Raw genomic sequence first — 18963 nt, 5'->3', positions numbered from 1 at the left:
TAGGTTTTTTCTGATTTCTTGCTTTGTTTTTGAACTTGTGTTTTGTAATGAATTTAAATCCTATTAACCAAGAATGTAGAGTACTTGTATTAAATGTTTCGGCAAAAAACTATTCTATTATTAGCGGTATTGTTACTAATTATCTTTTTTATAACAACTAATTATCTTCTTGTTACTTTACCTACAGAAAGTGAGGTTAAAATAAGTTTATCTGTAGAAGATTTGATATATAAAGAGCTCCAAAATTTACCAGTCTCTTATAAATACCAATCCAAAAGTAATGAAGAAAACTTAAGTATATATTCCAATTTCAAAAGTATTACAAAACAAGGTGAAGACAAAATAGAAAGGTTATGGCAAATAGCCAATTCTTGGGTAAACAATACACAACTATTAGACATTAACAGTCCTTATGTAGGAGATATTTTGTTGGCCTTACAACATACTAAAATTATCCAAGCCGATATTGATCCCAGAGGAACCCAACTTAAATTATTGCTTACATTACAGGTATTATTTTTTTATTGTATACATAAAGCTATTAGTACAGTATACTCTCTCTACAACGAACAAGGGCATTACAAGGTTTCACTTATAACGAGGTACATTAGGTGTCCCATAAAATTCCTATTGAACTATAACACCTCTATAACAAAGCATATTTGGTTATAAAGAAACGGTAGAGAAAGAACATGTTTCTCTACCTGTTTGTGGCATGGTGATGACCATAAAATAAGTACCCCAGCTGCCTGTATACAGGAATGTCTCAAATCTGTGTGCCTATTAAGGTCAGTGATTAATAAACTCCACCGCCTGTCAACTTCTTTCTGTTTATCCACAGACTCTTTTTCATAAGCACCATTTAGACAATATTTAGCATCTTATATTGCACGGAATGGCTTCACTATTTACAGGAAGTTACTGTTTTATAAAACTACATATTCATATATGTATACATAATATTATTAGTCCAGAAAGCCACTGCGCATCCGCTAGGAAAAATATTCTAATTCGGATTTTTTGCACAATCTTACTCAAAAAGGACCCCTTTTAACAAATTTGCATGTTGCCAGGACCAAAAGTTGGTCAAAAATTTTTTAAACGTTTTTTTTTTGTTTTTTTCCTAAAATTATTTTTTTTGCATGGAACAAAATTTTTTTCGGTTTTTTGGATCATTCCAAACAGAAAAGGTCTTTAGTGACTTTTCTCTAAAGTTGATTGTTTTTGACATATAAGCGATTAAAAATTGAAAAATTGCGAAATCGGCCCTTTTTAACCTTCAAATTTGAATGTTGCCAAGGTAGGTAGATATTCTTTAAACATCGATTGATGAAATCCCGAAGAGTTTTTTGCAATACAATTTTCAAAACTCCTTTGTTTTTTAATTGCTAATCAAGCATGCGCGACACTATTTTCCACCGTTGCATGTGTATGCAGTAAGGTGCAAATGAAAGGAATAAATTCGTTATTTCGTAAACCGGCGACTTTAAGGAAAAATCCCGAAACAGGTCGATTTTTATTTTTAAGTTATGATATTATGACATATATGGTATACTAGTGACGTCATTCATCTGGGCGTGATGATGTAATCGATGATTTTTTAAATGAGAATAGGGGTCGTGTGTTAGCTCCTTTGAAAGGTACTTCAATTCTTTATTCAGTAATATAAACATTTGCATAATTATTTATACAGGGTGTCCAATAATTTACTTTTTTTGTCAATTTGCCATATGATTTAATTTAATAAAAATTTTTTGGACACCGTATATAAATAATGATGCAAATGTTTATATTACTGAATAGAGAATTGAAGGACCTTTCAAATGAGCTAGGACACGACCCTATTCTCATTTAAAAAAAATCATCGATTACGTCATCACGCCCAGATGGATGACGTCACTAGTATACCATATACGTCATAATATCATAACTTAAAAATAAAAATCGACCTGTTTCGGGATTTTTCCTTAAAGTCGCCGGTTTACGAAATAACGAATTTATTCCTTTCATTTGCACCTTACTGCATACACATGCAACAGTGGAAAATAGTGCCGCGCACGCTTGATTAGCAATTAAAAAGCAAAGGAGTTTTGAAAATTGTATTGCAAAAAACTCTTCGGGATTTCATCAATCGATGTTTAAAGAATATCTACCTACCTTGGCAACATTCAAATTTTCAGTTTTTCACATAGTTTTTGAAGGTTAAAAATGGCTGAATTCGCAATTTTTCAATTTTTAATCGCTTATATGTCAAAAACAATCAACTTTAGAGAAAAGTCACTAAAGACCTTTTCTGTTTGGAATGATCCAAAAAAACCGAAAAAAAAATTGTTCCATGCAAAAAAAATAATTTTAGGATTTTTGACCAACTTTTGGTCCTGGCAACATGCAAATTTGTTAAAAGGGGTCCTTTTTGAGTAAGATTGTGCAAAAAATCCGAATTAGAATATTTTTCCTAGCTGATGCGCAGTGGCTTTCTGGACTATATTGTTGTCTGATATAACGAGATCAGCATCTAATGAGGTAATTGATCTGCCATTTCAGTTCTCGTTATAGAGAGAGTCTACTGTATCAAATTATTTTAAGTCACAATTTGTTAATTTTTTTCTGGCTTAACTTACATCTTCTCATTTTGTCCCATATAAAAGTTAATAGTTAATGGAAACTTAACAACCAAAATTAACATTGGAGGCAGAATATCAAAAGGTTTTCTGGTCACTAAAGGAGTAAGACAGGATAAGACAGAAAACCACTGATGTGGTACAAAAGTCATTAAAATTGAAATGGGAATACTCTAGACATGTAGCTAGGAGCCATCTAAACAAATGGCACAGAACAATTCTAACCTGGAGACCATACCAACACAAAAGACCTAGAGGCAGACCTCCTATGAGATGGACAGATAATCTGAATCGGACTGCCGGGAAAAATTGGCTACAAGTAGCGTATAACAAAAAACAAAGGAAAGAAGACTTGAAGAGGCTTATGTTCAAATGGGGATGTGAATGGCTAGATGAAGATGAAGAAGAAAGGAGTAAGGCAAAGTGTATCGCCAGTATTATTCAATATATATATTTTATGAAGCCCTGAGACATTGGAAGAACAAGTGCAATGGAATGAGACTATCTATAGGAGATATGATACTCTACATGATACAATATGCAGATGACCAAATTGTAATTGCACAGGACAAGCAAGATCTTGAATGTATGATAAGGAAACTAATAGAGTAATATAGAAAATCAGGTCTGAAGGAAAATACCAAAAAAAACACAATATCTATGTCTAGGAAAAAACACAATATCTAAGCTGCAATGAATATGTATATCTGGGAATAAAACTAACGAATACAGGATGAAACGAAGCACATATTAAAGAAAGGATAGTAAAGGGAAGACATGTGATACTAGCCCAAAATTCACTACTGTAGCAAAAAAATATTAGAACAGAAAATAAAAAACAAATTTACAACAATATTTAAAGTAGTATTAATCTATGGAGCTAAAGTCTGGCAATTAACCAAAAAGTACAACCATAAATTACTAGCCACTGAGATGGATTTTTGGAAGGAAGAATCCCCAAAAAAGTGTTAAAATGGACCCCTACAGAAAAATGAAAATGAGGAAGACCAGCAACCACATGAATAAAGAGCATCTCTAAGGCGATGTCGGAAAGAAATTTAAGAAATGAAGACTGCCACAATAGACAGAAGTGGCGATTCGGAATGGAAAGGCATATAAAGCTATAAAACTGGTTTAATATTTATATAAAAAGTTCATACATACTTAGTTCTTAGTTTGCTTTATATTCTAATAAAAATTATATTTTAGGGAAACCAACAAGTCATATTTAAACCAAAATGGTATGACAGAACAAAAATTGTTGAGGGACCTGTTTATGCAGGAAAGGATAGATATAACTCTGAAATCATAGCTTTTTATCTCTCAGTTATTTTAAACCATCCATTATGTCCAATAAGTGTAGAAAGAATAATATCGTTAAAGGAGGATATTTTGCCTGTAGCAACCAAGAGATTACATGACACTACTATAATTAAAAATAATAAAACTTGTATATATGGGAAATGTTTCTATTGTAGCATTAATGATCCCATATGTGATGATGAAAACTCGTCTCTATTAGGGGCTGTGATATTTAATTTTAAGGCTAGTTTACTAAACCACAGGTCACCATGGCAGCGGACATATAAAAAAGGCAAAAATGCTGTATGGCAAGAGTTTCCTGAGAGTTATTGCAAGTAAGATTATGTTTATGGTAATATTTTTTTATTAGATACGTGTTTTAATTTACAATCTGCTTCATCAAAGCTATAAGTAAATAGTTTGATAAATAATGAGGGAGAAGTTGCCCTAAGGCAATCCCCCTATTATAATTTCTTCAATTGATGACTTCTTAGTCCATCAAGGTAGTTCTTTATGATTCTTCAAATTTCTTCCTCTAGCAAAGGTGTAGCTGAGTCCTTGTGCAGGGTTTTATTGCTTATATACCTAGGCACATTGAATATCATTCTCACTCTTTTTGATTGGACTCTTTGTATTACGTTAATGTTTGATCGCTTTGAGCAACCCCAGAGTTGGACACCATATTTCCAAAAAATATGGATAAAATCTACATAATAAAACTCTCAAAAGGTCTTACAGTGTAGACTTCTCATATTTTGAATGTCATTTACTTTTATTATCCATTTTTTACTTGTCTCTGACTCAGTGGCGGCCAGTCAGGATCGGCAGGGTCGGCAGTGCCGACCCACACATTTATAGATATAGATTTTTTTAATAAAGTCCTTTTACCCTATGACGGCCGATATGTAATTAAGATATGATCAGTGGGCCTCAAACAGTGGGGCGTTAATATTTAATTCCGATCGCTTGAAAAGTAAAAATATTTAATGTCCTGTATTTTATGTTCAGTAATAATATTGGATTTTACTACATCAAAGGCAAATAAAATAATTATAATATGTATATAAAGGGCGTGTTAAAAGAAGTGGGACGGAATACTTCGATTACTCGAAATTATTTATCGACATCAAATGTTCATCAAGGTCTCTATAAGCCTCTATTTTGCGTAGAGTGAAAATTATACGAATGATTTTGCTTGCAGTAAAATTGGAAAATACTTGCCAAGTTGCTGGTATGTCCAAATTTGAATAAAATACATCCAAGACTTTAGTTTCTGCAGACACTGTATTAAATATAACCTTGAAACAAATTGGCACTAAATCACTTCCGAGTTTTCAACAAAACAAAAGGTTTAAACATGTGTAGTCCAGTAATTAATACCAAAGCTATTGAAAGTATGCACTCCAGTAATTAGACTGAAGGTACTTTATCGTTTAACTAAAACACACCGCAAAGTCCGAATTGAATTCCCGAAACACTTCTTTTTAGCAAAACGATTTGTCCTATTCACTGTCTGATATTTCACTATCAGAGTCGTCACTATCTGAATTGTCTATCCGAATAATTAGAGGCCGGACCTCATCTATAACTCACTCAGTTTGAAAAGACTTAACGATTATGTCTTCCGTATGTCTAATACAATTTTGCCATTGTACTGCTTTTATTTGTTCTAGAGATTCTTTCAATAAACTACTACGCTAGCGCCATCTGTTGTTTTGGATGCATGTTTATCATAAAATTTTTTAGCTATACCCCAAAGTAACTCAATTGCATTATAGTGGCAATGGTAGGGCGGAAGTCAAAGAACTTCATGGCTATATTTAAGAGCCATTTGGTCAGTAACAAATTTCTTTTGAATTTTGTGCTCTCCACACCTTTGAAGTAAATCAACTTTTAAAAATATGTCCCTGTGATAAATTTTCTTTTCTGTCAACCACAACTGTATTTCTTCTTTTGTCCAGCTGCTTGAAGGAAATCTCTCTTCTACTCTGGAGTGGTAGGATGCATTATCCAACACTATTATGGATGGTCGCTCCAATTTTTTCAACAAATTTTCTTTAAACCATTCTTCAAAAATATTTGCATCCATATTTCCATGGTAATCACCTGTATTCTTTGTGGACGAAAAAATTAAACTAGCGTCCGGAATAAAACCCTCATCATTTCCAGCATGAAGTATAATGTAGCGTTTACCATTACCGGAACGATTAGAAGAATAACATTTCGTGGTGCCATCTTGCCAGGATGATTTTACATACTTCCTTTAGCGAAAATCCAAGTTTCGTCTAAAAATACAACTTGCCTCGGACTATCAGACGTTTTATTGTTCATATATTTTCTTAAAAAATGCCACCGTTTTGAAACAATATTAGAGAGTTCACACAATACTTGTCTATTATTTGTCTTTTTATATCGAAAACCTAAATGTTTCAGAACTCTCCACAAACTTGTTAAACTAATATCACACAGTTCCTTGTCTTTAATTTTTTGTAACACAGCACTAATTGTTACATGTTCTTTGGCTTTATACTTATTGTATATAATATTTTTAATTTCAAGTTTAATTGACTGGTGCAAATCTAGTTTTTGGATGTTGACGATTTCTCTTGCTTACTTTATTTATTTCATCCTCACTCATGTTATTAATTCTTCGGAATGTCCTCTCTGAGATACCGCAAGCATCGCATGTGCGTTTCTGAACAGCCATAACAGATGCCAATGGACCCATATTATTTTTTTCCAAATTGAAATAACTTTCAACTTTCAGAACTAAACGCCGTTCTTCTGGAGACAACACTCTACGTTTCTCCAAATTATTCATTTTACTTTAAAGTACCGCTTCACTACACTACCATAAAAAAATAGGTATGTACTTTTATACAACCATACAACTACTACACCCTAAAAAGGACGAGGGTTGTACAACAAACGAAACAATCGAACACAAATTATTTAACAGCCAATGCTATAATAACAGGCATAAACACTGCATTGATTGTGATTGCAAAAACCGTTCGCATGTTTCAAATAAGATTTTTGCTGATTATGTATTTTGCTAAATTATTAAACAACACAGAAGTGTAATACGATGACAAGTTTAAATTTGATCTACTTTGTCGATAACAGTGTCGTTAACAGAAAGATATTTTTAAATAGCATGAATCATTTTTCAATGATTGTGTGCCTTTAAGAAATATATACATACTAAACAAATTTTTAAAGTGTGAATAAAGGAGATTACATTTATTATGACACATATATACTCCTTATTTTTCAAGTAATATATTCTTGTAAAGGCATAACTTTGATTATTGGGTAAACCTACATTATACGATACGTCAGAAGAAATTAAAAAAATAACATGTAATAAATTCACTGTTTAAATAAATATTCCGTACTCGTACTATTGCAGTAAAATATTAAAACCAATAAAAAATAACTTGTTGAGGAGTGCTGATTGAAACAACAGACCAGTAAAATTTTATTCATAAAGGTAGTGTAAAATATATCGCCGCTTATCTGCTCCGCTAGTAATAAACTTATCAGCATTTAATTGCAAAGCGGTCTTGTTAGCTGAAAAATACTTTACTTGTATCTGTGAAATAAAAAAAATCTATCAGATAATACAGACTAAATTTTATTCATGGTTTTTAAAAGGATTTGATCAATCCGAGCGTTAAGTGATCCCTGCGCATAACAGACTTCTCAAAAAATGAATGATCCGAGCCATTCATCTGACTTTTCGGCTAGCCGTCTCTAACTCATCCGTAGCTTGGCGATTTACACGTAAAGCTCAACGACATAACAAGTCGATGAGCAAGCGAACATTACATTCTCTCCGTGGGCAATAGCAGATACGGCATGGCAGGTACGGCATATTTCGGTCTGCCGGTCGGTGTTTCATTTGGAAGCATGCATCGGCAGAAATTGTCAAAAATAATCACGCCGTTTTACGTCGTTTAATTGATATTGTAATTTTTTTAAATTGTCAGGAATTATCATTTAGTGGACATGATGGATCAAGGCATTTGTTAAAAATCAAAGTAATTATAGAGAATTAATAAAATTGTTTTAGAAATACCTATTTACTTTCTGATTCGACAGAATGCACTAATACATATAATCAAATAGTTACATTTTGAATAACGTTGTTCAATCTGAGATTTAGAAAACCATTTGCTTTTCACTGGAAGTAGATGAAACTTCTGATTATCATGTCATTCACAATTATCAATTATTGTTGTTCGATACGTGTTACGTGGTAATATTTATAAGAGGTTTTTAGGTTTTAGAGATGTGAGTAAAAGCAATAAGGCAGAATATATTTTTGGTGTTTTAAAGAACAGATTCAAATTTTTTGATATCAAAAATAAATTGGTAGGGCAAACTGGAACAATCTTATGACGGCGTTGCTGTGATGAGTGGTGAATTGAATGGTCTCCAGGCAAAAGTTAAACCTATTGCATCACAAGCTTTATTTACTCACTATTATGCGCATATAATGAATTTAGTTTTACATGATATGTGTAAAAAAATAAAGAATATCGTCTTTTCTTGCCAGTTTAGCTCACCTAAACGGATTACTGATTTAGAACAAATTTGTTTCGAAAAAAAAGCGAACAGTTTGTCAGACGCGATGAAATTTTAAATCTCGGTTAGTTTTATCTAAGCAGATTATCTCTGGTAGTTTTAGTATCTGTAGCAGATTTTCGTGAACAGCTTTTGGAAGTTTTTGATTTCATTATCGAAGGCGATGATTTTGAAAGTGGCGATACCTCGATCCGTGAAGCAATCGGTTTGAGAACTTTATTAAATAATAATTACTCTTTTAATGTTCTTTTAAATATTTTTAAGACAGAGTTTGCCCAAGATATTCCTTGTTGTTCAAAATCAGTCAACTGACATTATTTATTCCAAAAATAGAATACGAATGCTGGTGCAAAATCTCAGAGATTTTCGTAATGATAGTAGTTTCCAATATATACGCAGTGACGTTTTGGATTCGCTTGATATTTCCGAACCATCCCAAAAAAGACAACGACATGATACATATCTCGAAAGACGAGTAAGTATATCTTGAAATTTTGGATACCTACTATGTATTAGGTATGCAAATAGATACTCGTTTTTCGAATTTTGAAGATTTGCAAATTTTTGACCTCTTTGACGATTCAAAATTTAAAAGTTACCTTCGCCAAAGAATTTCCAAGATATTTATTATTACAAGTTAGGTACTTAAAAATTATGCCGATCCAAATATTTTCAGAAAGTAGGATAAGTTACAAAATATGTATGTATAATTCTATGTAGTACGTACTGCAATTCATTACAACAAACTGTTCATCAATTTTCTTATTATCACCAATTTCTGCCTCAAATAAACGGGATTTACCTTGTCTCAAAAGAATCAACACGTATTGTCGAAACACCATGAAACAAGAGAGAATGTCAAGTACATCAAATAAAAAAAAAGCAAAAACAACAAAATCTCCTATGATGATTTAAGCCTTTTAGTTTGATGGTATACCTATATGAGGAGACAAAAAAACCTTGCCGACCCTGTCTCCAAGGCCACGAGCCGCCACTGCTCTGACTACAGAACAAACTGATGTTAACTGTGGTACTAAAATTTGCTCAATGGTGTCTTCTCCCTGTAAAAGTATGAATTCCTTCCACTTTAATACATTATTTTTTTCTAATTTAGAGGTTTTATATTTTATATCCATATGGTTAATGGGTAGCAATTATTAAAAGATAAGCACTTTTTTATTGTTTAATGCATTAAAAGTAAATTAATATTATATTTTGTTTTGCAGAATTGTTGAACATAAGATATCTAGAAAACGTTTATATGACTTAATAGATATTTCTCTATTTGATTTTATTATTCAAAATGGAGATAGGCATCACTATGAAACTCTCGACAATACTGTGTTATGGTTAGATAATGGAAAAGGGTTGGGAAATCCTTTTAAACACCATATTGATATTTTGGCGCCTCTATATCAATGTTGCATGTAAGAATATTTTTATATTATTTAAATTATTTCTATATTATAATTGTCAAACTCTCTTATTACAAAATTACCCATGCAATGTTATTCAAAACTGTATTTGAATATCTCTAAATACCTTGTGGTCCTGCCACCTGGTTCAGAGAAATAGGAATTATTTCAAGTGAATTAAAAGACAATTTATGTTTCATTCCGATTCAGAGGCAATGAAACATAAATTGTCTTATGCCTTACCTCTGAATCGGAATGAAACGTAAATTGTCTTAATTCATTTCTATCTTTACACAGATTGTGAGTACTAAGAACCATTTCTCGTATCTTTTCCTAGACGAATGAAAACGGAATGTGATTGCATATTGTAGAATTCTTCCCGTTTTCTATATTCGTCATCTCTATGCCTTGTAAATTGTGGAAGGCAGAGATTTATGATGTTAACAGAGAATGGTTCTAATGAGAAAGGTTTAAGATTTAAAAAAGTGTATATTATTATTTTTAATAATGTATTCGACCTAGCAAATGACAAAGGGATAACAATTTACCGATCTGCACATGGACTGTACGAACCCTTTATGGCCTAGTCACTCTTAGATTGCTGACACAAGAACTGGATAAAATGAAAGCTGATATAATAGTGATTCAAAAGATGAGGTTGACTGGTTTACGTATTACAAGAGAAGACACTGTAATATATACTACATATAACAGAGATATCACTCAACACAAGTTTGACAGTGGTTTTCTAGTTAGTAAAAGAGCAAAGCAATGAATCTTTAACTTTAAACCCATAAACAACAGAATATTATGTTACCTACATCTTAAAAAAATGTTTTTTAATAATTATAGCTTATTTAGTATACACGCACCTACGGAAGAAATGGATTATGACGAAAAAGATGAAATCTACAAAACATTAGACAAATAATATGATCTGTGTCCACGTCATGACGTGAAAATTATTGCTGGGAACCTTAATGCAAAAGGAAAAGAGCAATTTTTCTAGCCAACTATAGGACGTGAGAGCTTACATGAAGAGTCAAACGATAACAGGTTGAGGCTAATAAACTTTGCAAGTACCAAAAACATACACGCTATGTCCTTGTTATTTATTTGATGTCTAATAATGGGGGCTTAGTTTTTAAAGATATCTTAAATATATTCTATTGATTATTTATTTTTCAGAATGAGAAAATCAACAATGAAAAATCTAATGAATTTGACGGGAGGAAGGCTTACAGAGAAATTACAAAAAATGCCCAACATTAAAAACTTAATAACAACCGATCACCTTCAAGCAATGGAAGACAGACTTCTGATCATTTTTGCAACTATTGAATATTGTAAAAAGTATAAAAAATCGCAGGCTTAACTTTAAAAATTGTTTCCGGTTATTTAATAACAGAACGTTCATTAATTTATCATTTGCTTCTTCTTTGAGTGCCGTTTCCCGATCGGATGTTGGATATCGTCATCACTATCTTTACTCTATATACTGCTGCTCTGAAGAGTTTTATGGAACAGCATTTAAACCAGTCCCTTAAATTTTTCAGCCATGACTCTCTCCTTCCGTCTCTTATCATTCTCTGTATTATCAGCCCTAACCTTTCATATCGCTGTCCTCTCATTAATTGTTCCAGACATTACAACTTTCATAGTGTTTATTTTTTCATAATATGTTTTGCCCATTTCTCTCGATACTTCTGTGTTCATGCTCATGCTATTCTAAGCATCCTTCTGTAACACCACATTTCAGGTGACTGCAGCTTATTTATCTTGCTTCAATGTCCAGCTTTCAAGTCCATTTTGCAGTATCGACACATAGCATCTCAGATCTCTGACTCTTAGTTCTAATCTAAGGTCTTTATTGCAGATAATTGTTTTCATTTTTACAAACACATTTCTTGCTATTTCTATCCCAGGTATTTGTACGTGTCAACCCTTTCTTTCTGTACATTTCCTAAATGTATTCTTATTTGTATATTTCTTTTCTTAGTTATCATATAAACTGCTCGTCAAAAGTTAGGGATATAGAAAATTCTGCTGAATTTTTATAGTAGATTTTTTCTTGAACAGATTAACGGATTCCGCTAATTTTTTTTTATTATTTTAGACTTTTCTTTAGTACTTACACAATTATGCAAAGGTTTACTCAAACTTTTTTTGGGACTTATACCGGGTGGAAGAAAAGAAATGTTTTTCTTATGTTAAGTTTGAGACGCCCTGTAGGGAGGACGAGGTACAAATGGGAGTATATATCGAAATCGTATTGTAGTCTTATGTTTTGTGAACATTTTGTTTTTTGAATCTCCCTGATATCTTTAGAAATAAAAAATAGACGGTTTTGTAATTTAACATGTGTTTTAACCGAAACAAAAGTTTGAGACACCTTGTAGGGAGAAAAAGGCGAGTATACCTCGATATTTTGTTGTAGTCTCATATTTTGTGAATATTTTATTTTTTCAATTTCTCTGATATCTTTAATAACAAAGAAACTAGACGATATTACTCTTTAATATGTGTTTTAACTGACGACATGCGTCACATCACACATGTGAAACATAGAAAAACATATTAAAGAGTAATACCGTCTAGTTTCTTTGTTATTAAAGATATAAGAAAAATTAAAAAAATAAAATATTCAATAAATATGAGACTACAACATAATATCAGGGTATACTCACCTTTGTGGCTTTTTCTCCCTACAAGGTGTCTCAAACTTTTGTTTCGGTTAAAACACATGTTAAATTACAAAACCGTCTATTTTTTTGTTTCTAAAGATATCAGGGACATTCAAACAGCAGCATGTTCACAAAATATAAGACTACGATATTATTCTGATGTATACTCACATTTGTACCTCGTTCTCCCTACAGGGTGTCTCAAACTTAACACAAGAAAAACATATTTTTTTCTTCCACCCGGTATAAGTACAAAAAATAAGTTTGAGTAAACCTTTGCATAACTGTGTAAATACTAAAGAAATGGCTAAAATAAAAAAAATAGCAGAATCCGTCAGTTCGCGAAAAAATCAACTATGAAAATCAGCATAATTTTCTATATCCCTAACTTTTGACGAGCAGTTTATTTAGTCATTTTTATTTTCATTTTTAGTCCCTATTTTTCACAGAAACTGTTTGGTTTAGTAGTAGTCGGAGTTGTTCAGCCGAGCTTGCCATAATCACGGTATCATCTGTATATCTTATATTAATAATTCTTCTGTTAATTATTGTTCCTTCACTTTCAGATACTAATGTTTCTTCAACAATGAATTCACTATATTGAATATTAATGGAAACATAATACATACCTGCCTAACTTCTCTCCTGATTTCAGTTTCTGGACTGGGTTCGTTATACACTGCGCGTCATAGAAAACGGGCACCCTAAAATGGGTCATTTTTGACGTCGCGTATCTCCTAAACCTGTTGTCCCATTTAAGTGATTTTTTGAATATGTTATAGCCTTATGCTTTGTCAATATCCCTGTAATGATATATTTGCTGAACAGGTAAATTTTCATTGTATACCGGGTGTACGAATCAAACTGTGTTTTTTCTCAAAGTTCGCAACACCCTGTGGAATATTCTAGCATTTATAAAATACTGAAATTAAATACCAACTATAGCGTCAGGTTTTCTTAATATTCTGTTTTTTGATTAATTCTCTTATGTTGGCTAATACAAAAGTTATGTACTTTAAGGCTATGGGTACATAATTCGCAAATATTTTACGTGTATCCCTACTTTTTCTGTCTTTATACGGCAAATTACGTGTAGTAAAATTCACAATGGTGTGGATATGTAAATATTACTAGAATGTCATTCTACTTGAAAATGTCATGATTAATTTAAAGAGATGGCTTTTGAATGTTCTTGGATAACTGTTATTTTTATAATTGCAAATTATTAATTCAGTTAATAAATGTGATAATTTTTTCACTAACTATGTTTTCAGTGATTGTAATAATTTATTTGTACAACAAAAACTAATAATCAATCGACAAAAGAGGAAAAGTGTTAAAAAGTGATTTTTTAATAATATGTTGTTATTTTGGAACGCTTACAATTTTGAACATCTCTAACAACAAAATACTTGGATCACAGGATATATCTGATGTATTCTCTGCTTGGATCTTCCACAAATAATACACAATAAATAACTTTTTATTAAGTTCACGTCTTAAATCAATTATTTATCAAATACACTATATATCAATAATATTTAATCAATTTCTCAAAATATTCCCGATGCAATGTCAAATATTTAAAATTGTCACTGATTGTCAGTGTCTGACTGACAATATATGCTGACAATATTATATTCGGTTGAGTGAGTTGTAAGACAAAGACAGATTTGGAAAATATTATCACGGCATTGTGTTCATTTTTTTCAAATCCTGAAAAAACCAATAAATATTTTTGAAAAATTTAAACGCAGAATGAAAGACTAAATTATTACCGAGGGCCGAAAGTCCCTTAGAATAAATAAAAAGTTTATTTTGAATGAGATATTTGAAATTAAAAATCACACTAAATTTTCTCTTAGTTTTTTCACCCCTGTAACTTATTAAAATAAACATAGAAGTTCTCAGGGACTTTCGGCCCTCGCTAATAACGTAATCTTTCATTCTGCGTTTAAATTTTTCAAAAATATTTATTAGTTTTCTCAGGATTCGAAAAAAATTAATCCCCATTTGAATAGCATTGCAGCCGAAAATACGTACCGATCCTCTTAACAACTAGTCATGTTCTTCATCAGTATGTTTGTAAATAAGTGCGACAAACTTTAAGGGGCAATTCTGCATGAAAAAATAATGACCGTTTGCTTTATAAACTTATGTCCACAAATGCTTCGTTTACGAGATACGGAATGTTGATTTTTTTTTTACAAACTGACGATTTATTTTATTGCCCTAAAACCGGTTGAGATATGCAAATGAAATTTGGTAGGTTTTAAAAAATAGTTATGGCGAATTTTTTGACTTGCAATTAAAAATTTTGTATTCACTATTGGCGTGCATACGGGTAATATAACCGATCATATTACCCGTATGCACGCCAACTACGTCTTAAAACCCACCAAATTTCATTTGCATATCTCGATCGGTTTTAAAGCAATAAATAAATCGTCAGTTTGTAAGAAAAAATTCAACACCCTGTATCTCGGAAACGAAGCATTTGCGGACATATGATTATAAAACAAACTGTCATTATTTTTTAATGCAGAATTACCCCTTAAAGTTTGTCGCACTTGTTTAGAAACACCCTGTACTGAAAAATAATATGGCTAGTTAAAGTACCTAACTTTTGTATTATCCAACATAAGCGAATGAATAAATAAACAGAATGTTGAGAGATATAGGGATATTGACGAAGAATAAGGCTATAAAATATTCAAAAAATCACTTAAATGGGGCAACAGGTTTAGGAGATACGCGACCTCAAAAATTACCAATTTTTTAGGTTGCCCGTTTTCTATGACGCCCAGTGTACATTACAATTTGAGCTCTATGATTCTTGTACATATTTGATATTATTCGTAAGCTCCTTTTGTCTATTCAGTTGCTAAAAATCATTTTTCATTAACGACGTTTTTCCAAAAAATGTTTTAATTGTCAGAGATAATCATCAGGAAGAACAGCGAAATTAGAATTCATAGATATTCATTGTTTTATATCCGAAGCCTTTTCATTGGATCCATCCATCTTCAATTTAACCGATCTTTGGGAATATTTAGATACATAAGTGTAGATGTTTTCGATCGTTTTAATTATTCCTAGAGTCACCTCTCGTGCGTTCAATAAACAGATAACGTCCTTTAATTTGGCCCTACCAAATGCCTTCTAAAAGGTCCACGAAACATAAATATGCCAGTTTGTTCGATTCTAATGACTTTTTGTGAACCTGCCTCATTATAAATATAGCGTCGGTGCGTGACCTTCCCGACCTAAAACCTTGTTGTTCTTCTGCTAATGTTATAATAATTTTATTCAGTTTGTTATTTCTTTGGTTGTTTTTAATGTCGTGTTTAATAAAGTAATTCCTCTGTAATTTACCGAGTCCGATTTGTCTCCTTTTTAAAGAGGGGTATTAGGTTGTTTGATCTCCATTCTAGTGGTGCATATTCTGCTCCTACATATTTCCTTTGGTGTTTCGTGGAAGTCGTGTTCCATCTGTTTTGAGAAGCTCTCCCAGTGTTCCCTTTTTATCTGTCTGACTAAAGTGTTCGTTTCGTTTCTGATTAGTTTATAGTGGTTGTATGCATGTTGTGTTTGTTTTGTTCTGTATTGTAAAAAGGTTTTATTTTTTCTTCACAGTCTATCTTTACTTCCTCTCTAAACCGGTTCCATGACATCTCGTAACGCGACAGTTCGTAACCGGACAAATGGTAACGGACACTTCGTAACAGCGACAGTTCGTACCGGCGACATTTCGTAACGACGACAGTTCGTAACTATACAAATTCGTAACGGACAATTCGTAACGTTCAAATTGAATTATTCTCTTTATTTTTGTTAACGTGGAAACTAACTGTTATTACAGTTATAAATGAAATTATGTTTATCAATTTAACGAATCAGTATCAGGATAAACATTTATAAGATTTTATTATTATTTAGAATACAATTCGTATATAATATTGTTCAAAAAACTCTATAGTCGAGACTAGTTACATAGAAGATCACTAATGTTTCCCAAATTATTTGAAGAATGATTCGTGTTATATTATTTAAAGCCATTCCTCTTTCAACTATAACCGTTGATTGAATAGCCCAACGCTATAACCAATCACAAGATTTATGACTATACTGGTAATAATTATAATCTGTCCTTCACAAAATGTTTACTTAGAAATTTGGGAATGTCTAAAGACGGTTGTCGGCTTAAAGATTTCACGAATTACTTCATTATTCCTTTGTCTAGGTATATGCAAATTTAAGGAACAATAAGAGGGATAAACTTTTAAAAATATTAAAAGTTTGAAACACGAAATATAAAATGTATTAAACATGTTTATCCTGGTAATACTGATTCGTTAAATTGATAAACATAATTTCAATTATAACTGTTATCACAGTTAGTTTCCACGTTAACAAAAATAAAGAGAATAATTCAATTTGGACGTTACGAATTGTCCGTTACGAATTTGTATAGTTACGAACTGTCGCTGTTACGAGTTGTCCGGTTACGAATTGTCGCGTTACGAGATGTCTGGTCACGCTCTAAACCATATGGTTTTCTTTTTTGATATGTTAGTATTCGTTACTTTCCTATCTCCAAGTGATTCTGTTGCTACGTTAATTATGTTATCTTTGATTTTTTCCCAGCTTTCCTCGACGTTATGGTTTTCTAAGAATAATATGTAGATATAGTTGTTCAATTTTACCTTTGCCCATGCCCCCATGCGTCATGATTCATTTTCAATCAAGTTAAATCAAAACATAAACTGAAACGTACGCCGATGTGTAGTATCATTGATAGTCTTATAATGAAAGCAAAATTAACTATTTTCCAAAAAAATATGAAAAAGTGACGGATCTTTTTGTCAGTGATTTTTTAGTTCATTGGAATAATGGACAATGGGTTTAAACTGATTTTTTTCTGGTGTTTCACCCATGCTCAACGAAATTCTAGATTACTGCCTGCTATTGTGAAGATATTTAACTGATTTCATCCAATGTAAGGCGAGGGTAAAATTTTGTGAAAAAAATTTCAGGATGAACAAAAAAAACTTATCCAAACTTATCGGCTTTTTGCTCATGAAAAACGGTGAAAATCTTTCATGCATCTAAAGCAATATTTGCTTGTTTATTTACATGATGCATAAAGTCTATTCTCTCGACGTAATATTAATGTCAAAATATAAGTATTTCTATAAGAGCAATAATATATGTCATCAATATTGTAAACCCAGTATACTATGTACATATCAGATACAACTTTCGGTTTTTCTTTAACAAATGTAATTATTGTAAATTGAGAAATATATTTTCTTATTTTTATGTTTTTATGATTTTTATTTACTTTTGTGCTTAAACCCATGAAAGAATATCATTTTGTCAGCCGTATTAACTGACAAAAGAAAGAAAAAAAGAAACAAATACAAGTTGTTTGTGCTGGACATCGAAGTAAAAAAAGCGAAATTAACCAAAATAGTGAAGAGGACCACAAAAAATTAAGTGTTGGACGTTGAAATGAGATAGAAGGTCTATTCAGGGTAAGAATCGTAGAAAATATGTGTTGGAACATGGAAGGACGTTCCAATACAATTTGGAGGAAGATGGACAGTATCATTAGAGATACTGCTACTGAAATACTTGGAAAAACCTCAGAAAATAATTTAAAAAAAAGTCAACAGTTGACACTCAGTTTTCAATATGTGAGGTTCATCCCTCTCATATCACATACACGTGGGTTAGAGTCCTGTGTTGCCCTCCCTGGGTAATATCCAGGAATATTTGCAACATCCAACTATTTTAAACATAATATGTAGTATAATATAAGATCTTATTATACCTTTTAAAGGGTTTTTACCCATAACTTTTTGGTGGCTCAGGCATGCATGTTATTGGCTTAACACTGATGATGGATTACTTGTTAATCCGAAAACGTTTTGTTTTGTGATGTAACTCTTATTAGGGTCTTTTAAATATACCTTTTACAAAGGATCCTGTATTTTTTGTACTTTGGCAGTTTATTAAATCAATGGCCTAGAAGCAATAAGTAAGTCGTCAGTGCATCTGTCAAAATTTGTGGTTTTTAGCAAAAAACTTTTTATCGATCGCCTAGAAGCAATATCTCTCTAGTACCGAAAATCACGCTTTTGGCGGCCCAATACGGATATAAACCTTCACTAGATTGGTAAGCTTTATAATATAAACTTGCAAAACAGACTTTTACGTTATTATCGCTATTAATTTAAAAGACACGAGGTATTGCACGCAAAATATTTAGACGAGGTATTGGCACGTGATGAAAAGTACGATATTCATTGCTTTGCGCTTTTATACTTTTGGTGATTGGTAGAAAAG

General features: G+C 32.0%; 1 protein-coding gene across 1 annotated transcript; it reads left to right on the top strand.

The window, feature by feature from the left end:
- Nucleotides 1-17938, top strand: LOC126880381 (glycosaminoglycan xylosylkinase homolog). The gene is made up of 4 exons (XM_050644208.1): nucleotides 1-510; nucleotides 3831-4258; nucleotides 9740-9940; nucleotides 11117-17938. Exons 1-4 carry the CDS (start codon nucleotides 94-96, stop codon nucleotides 11301-11303), a joined length of 1233 nt encoding a protein of 410 aa, XP_050500165.1. The 5' UTR covers nucleotides 1-93; the 3' UTR covers nucleotides 11304-17938.
- The last annotated feature ends 1025 nt before the right edge of the window (nucleotides 17939-18963 follow it).

The sequence above is a fragment of the Diabrotica virgifera genome, chromosome 2 (genome assembly GCF_917563875.1).
Source record: "Diabrotica virgifera virgifera chromosome 2, PGI_DIABVI_V3a".
In the NCBI taxonomy this organism is placed as follows: domain Eukaryota; kingdom Metazoa; phylum Arthropoda; class Insecta; order Coleoptera; family Chrysomelidae; genus Diabrotica; species Diabrotica virgifera.
This window is presented reverse-complemented; position numbering and strand designations above follow the sequence as displayed.

What these genes read in the sequence shown, in the direction of transcription:
- LOC126880381 (XM_050644208.1), top strand. Translation starts at nt 94, where the DNA reads ATGTTTCGGCAAAAAACTATTCTATTATTAGCGGTATTGTTACTAATT. An exon ending in AATTATTGCTTACATTACAG is followed by an intron (nt 511 to 3,830) that starts GTATTATTTTTT and finishes ATTATATTTTAG; the next exon opens with GGAAACCAACAAGTCATATT. An exon ending in TTTCCTGAGAGTTATTGCAA is followed by an intron (nt 4,259 to 9,739) that starts GTAAGATTATGT and finishes TTTGTTTTGCAG; the next exon opens with AATTGTTGAACATAAGATAT.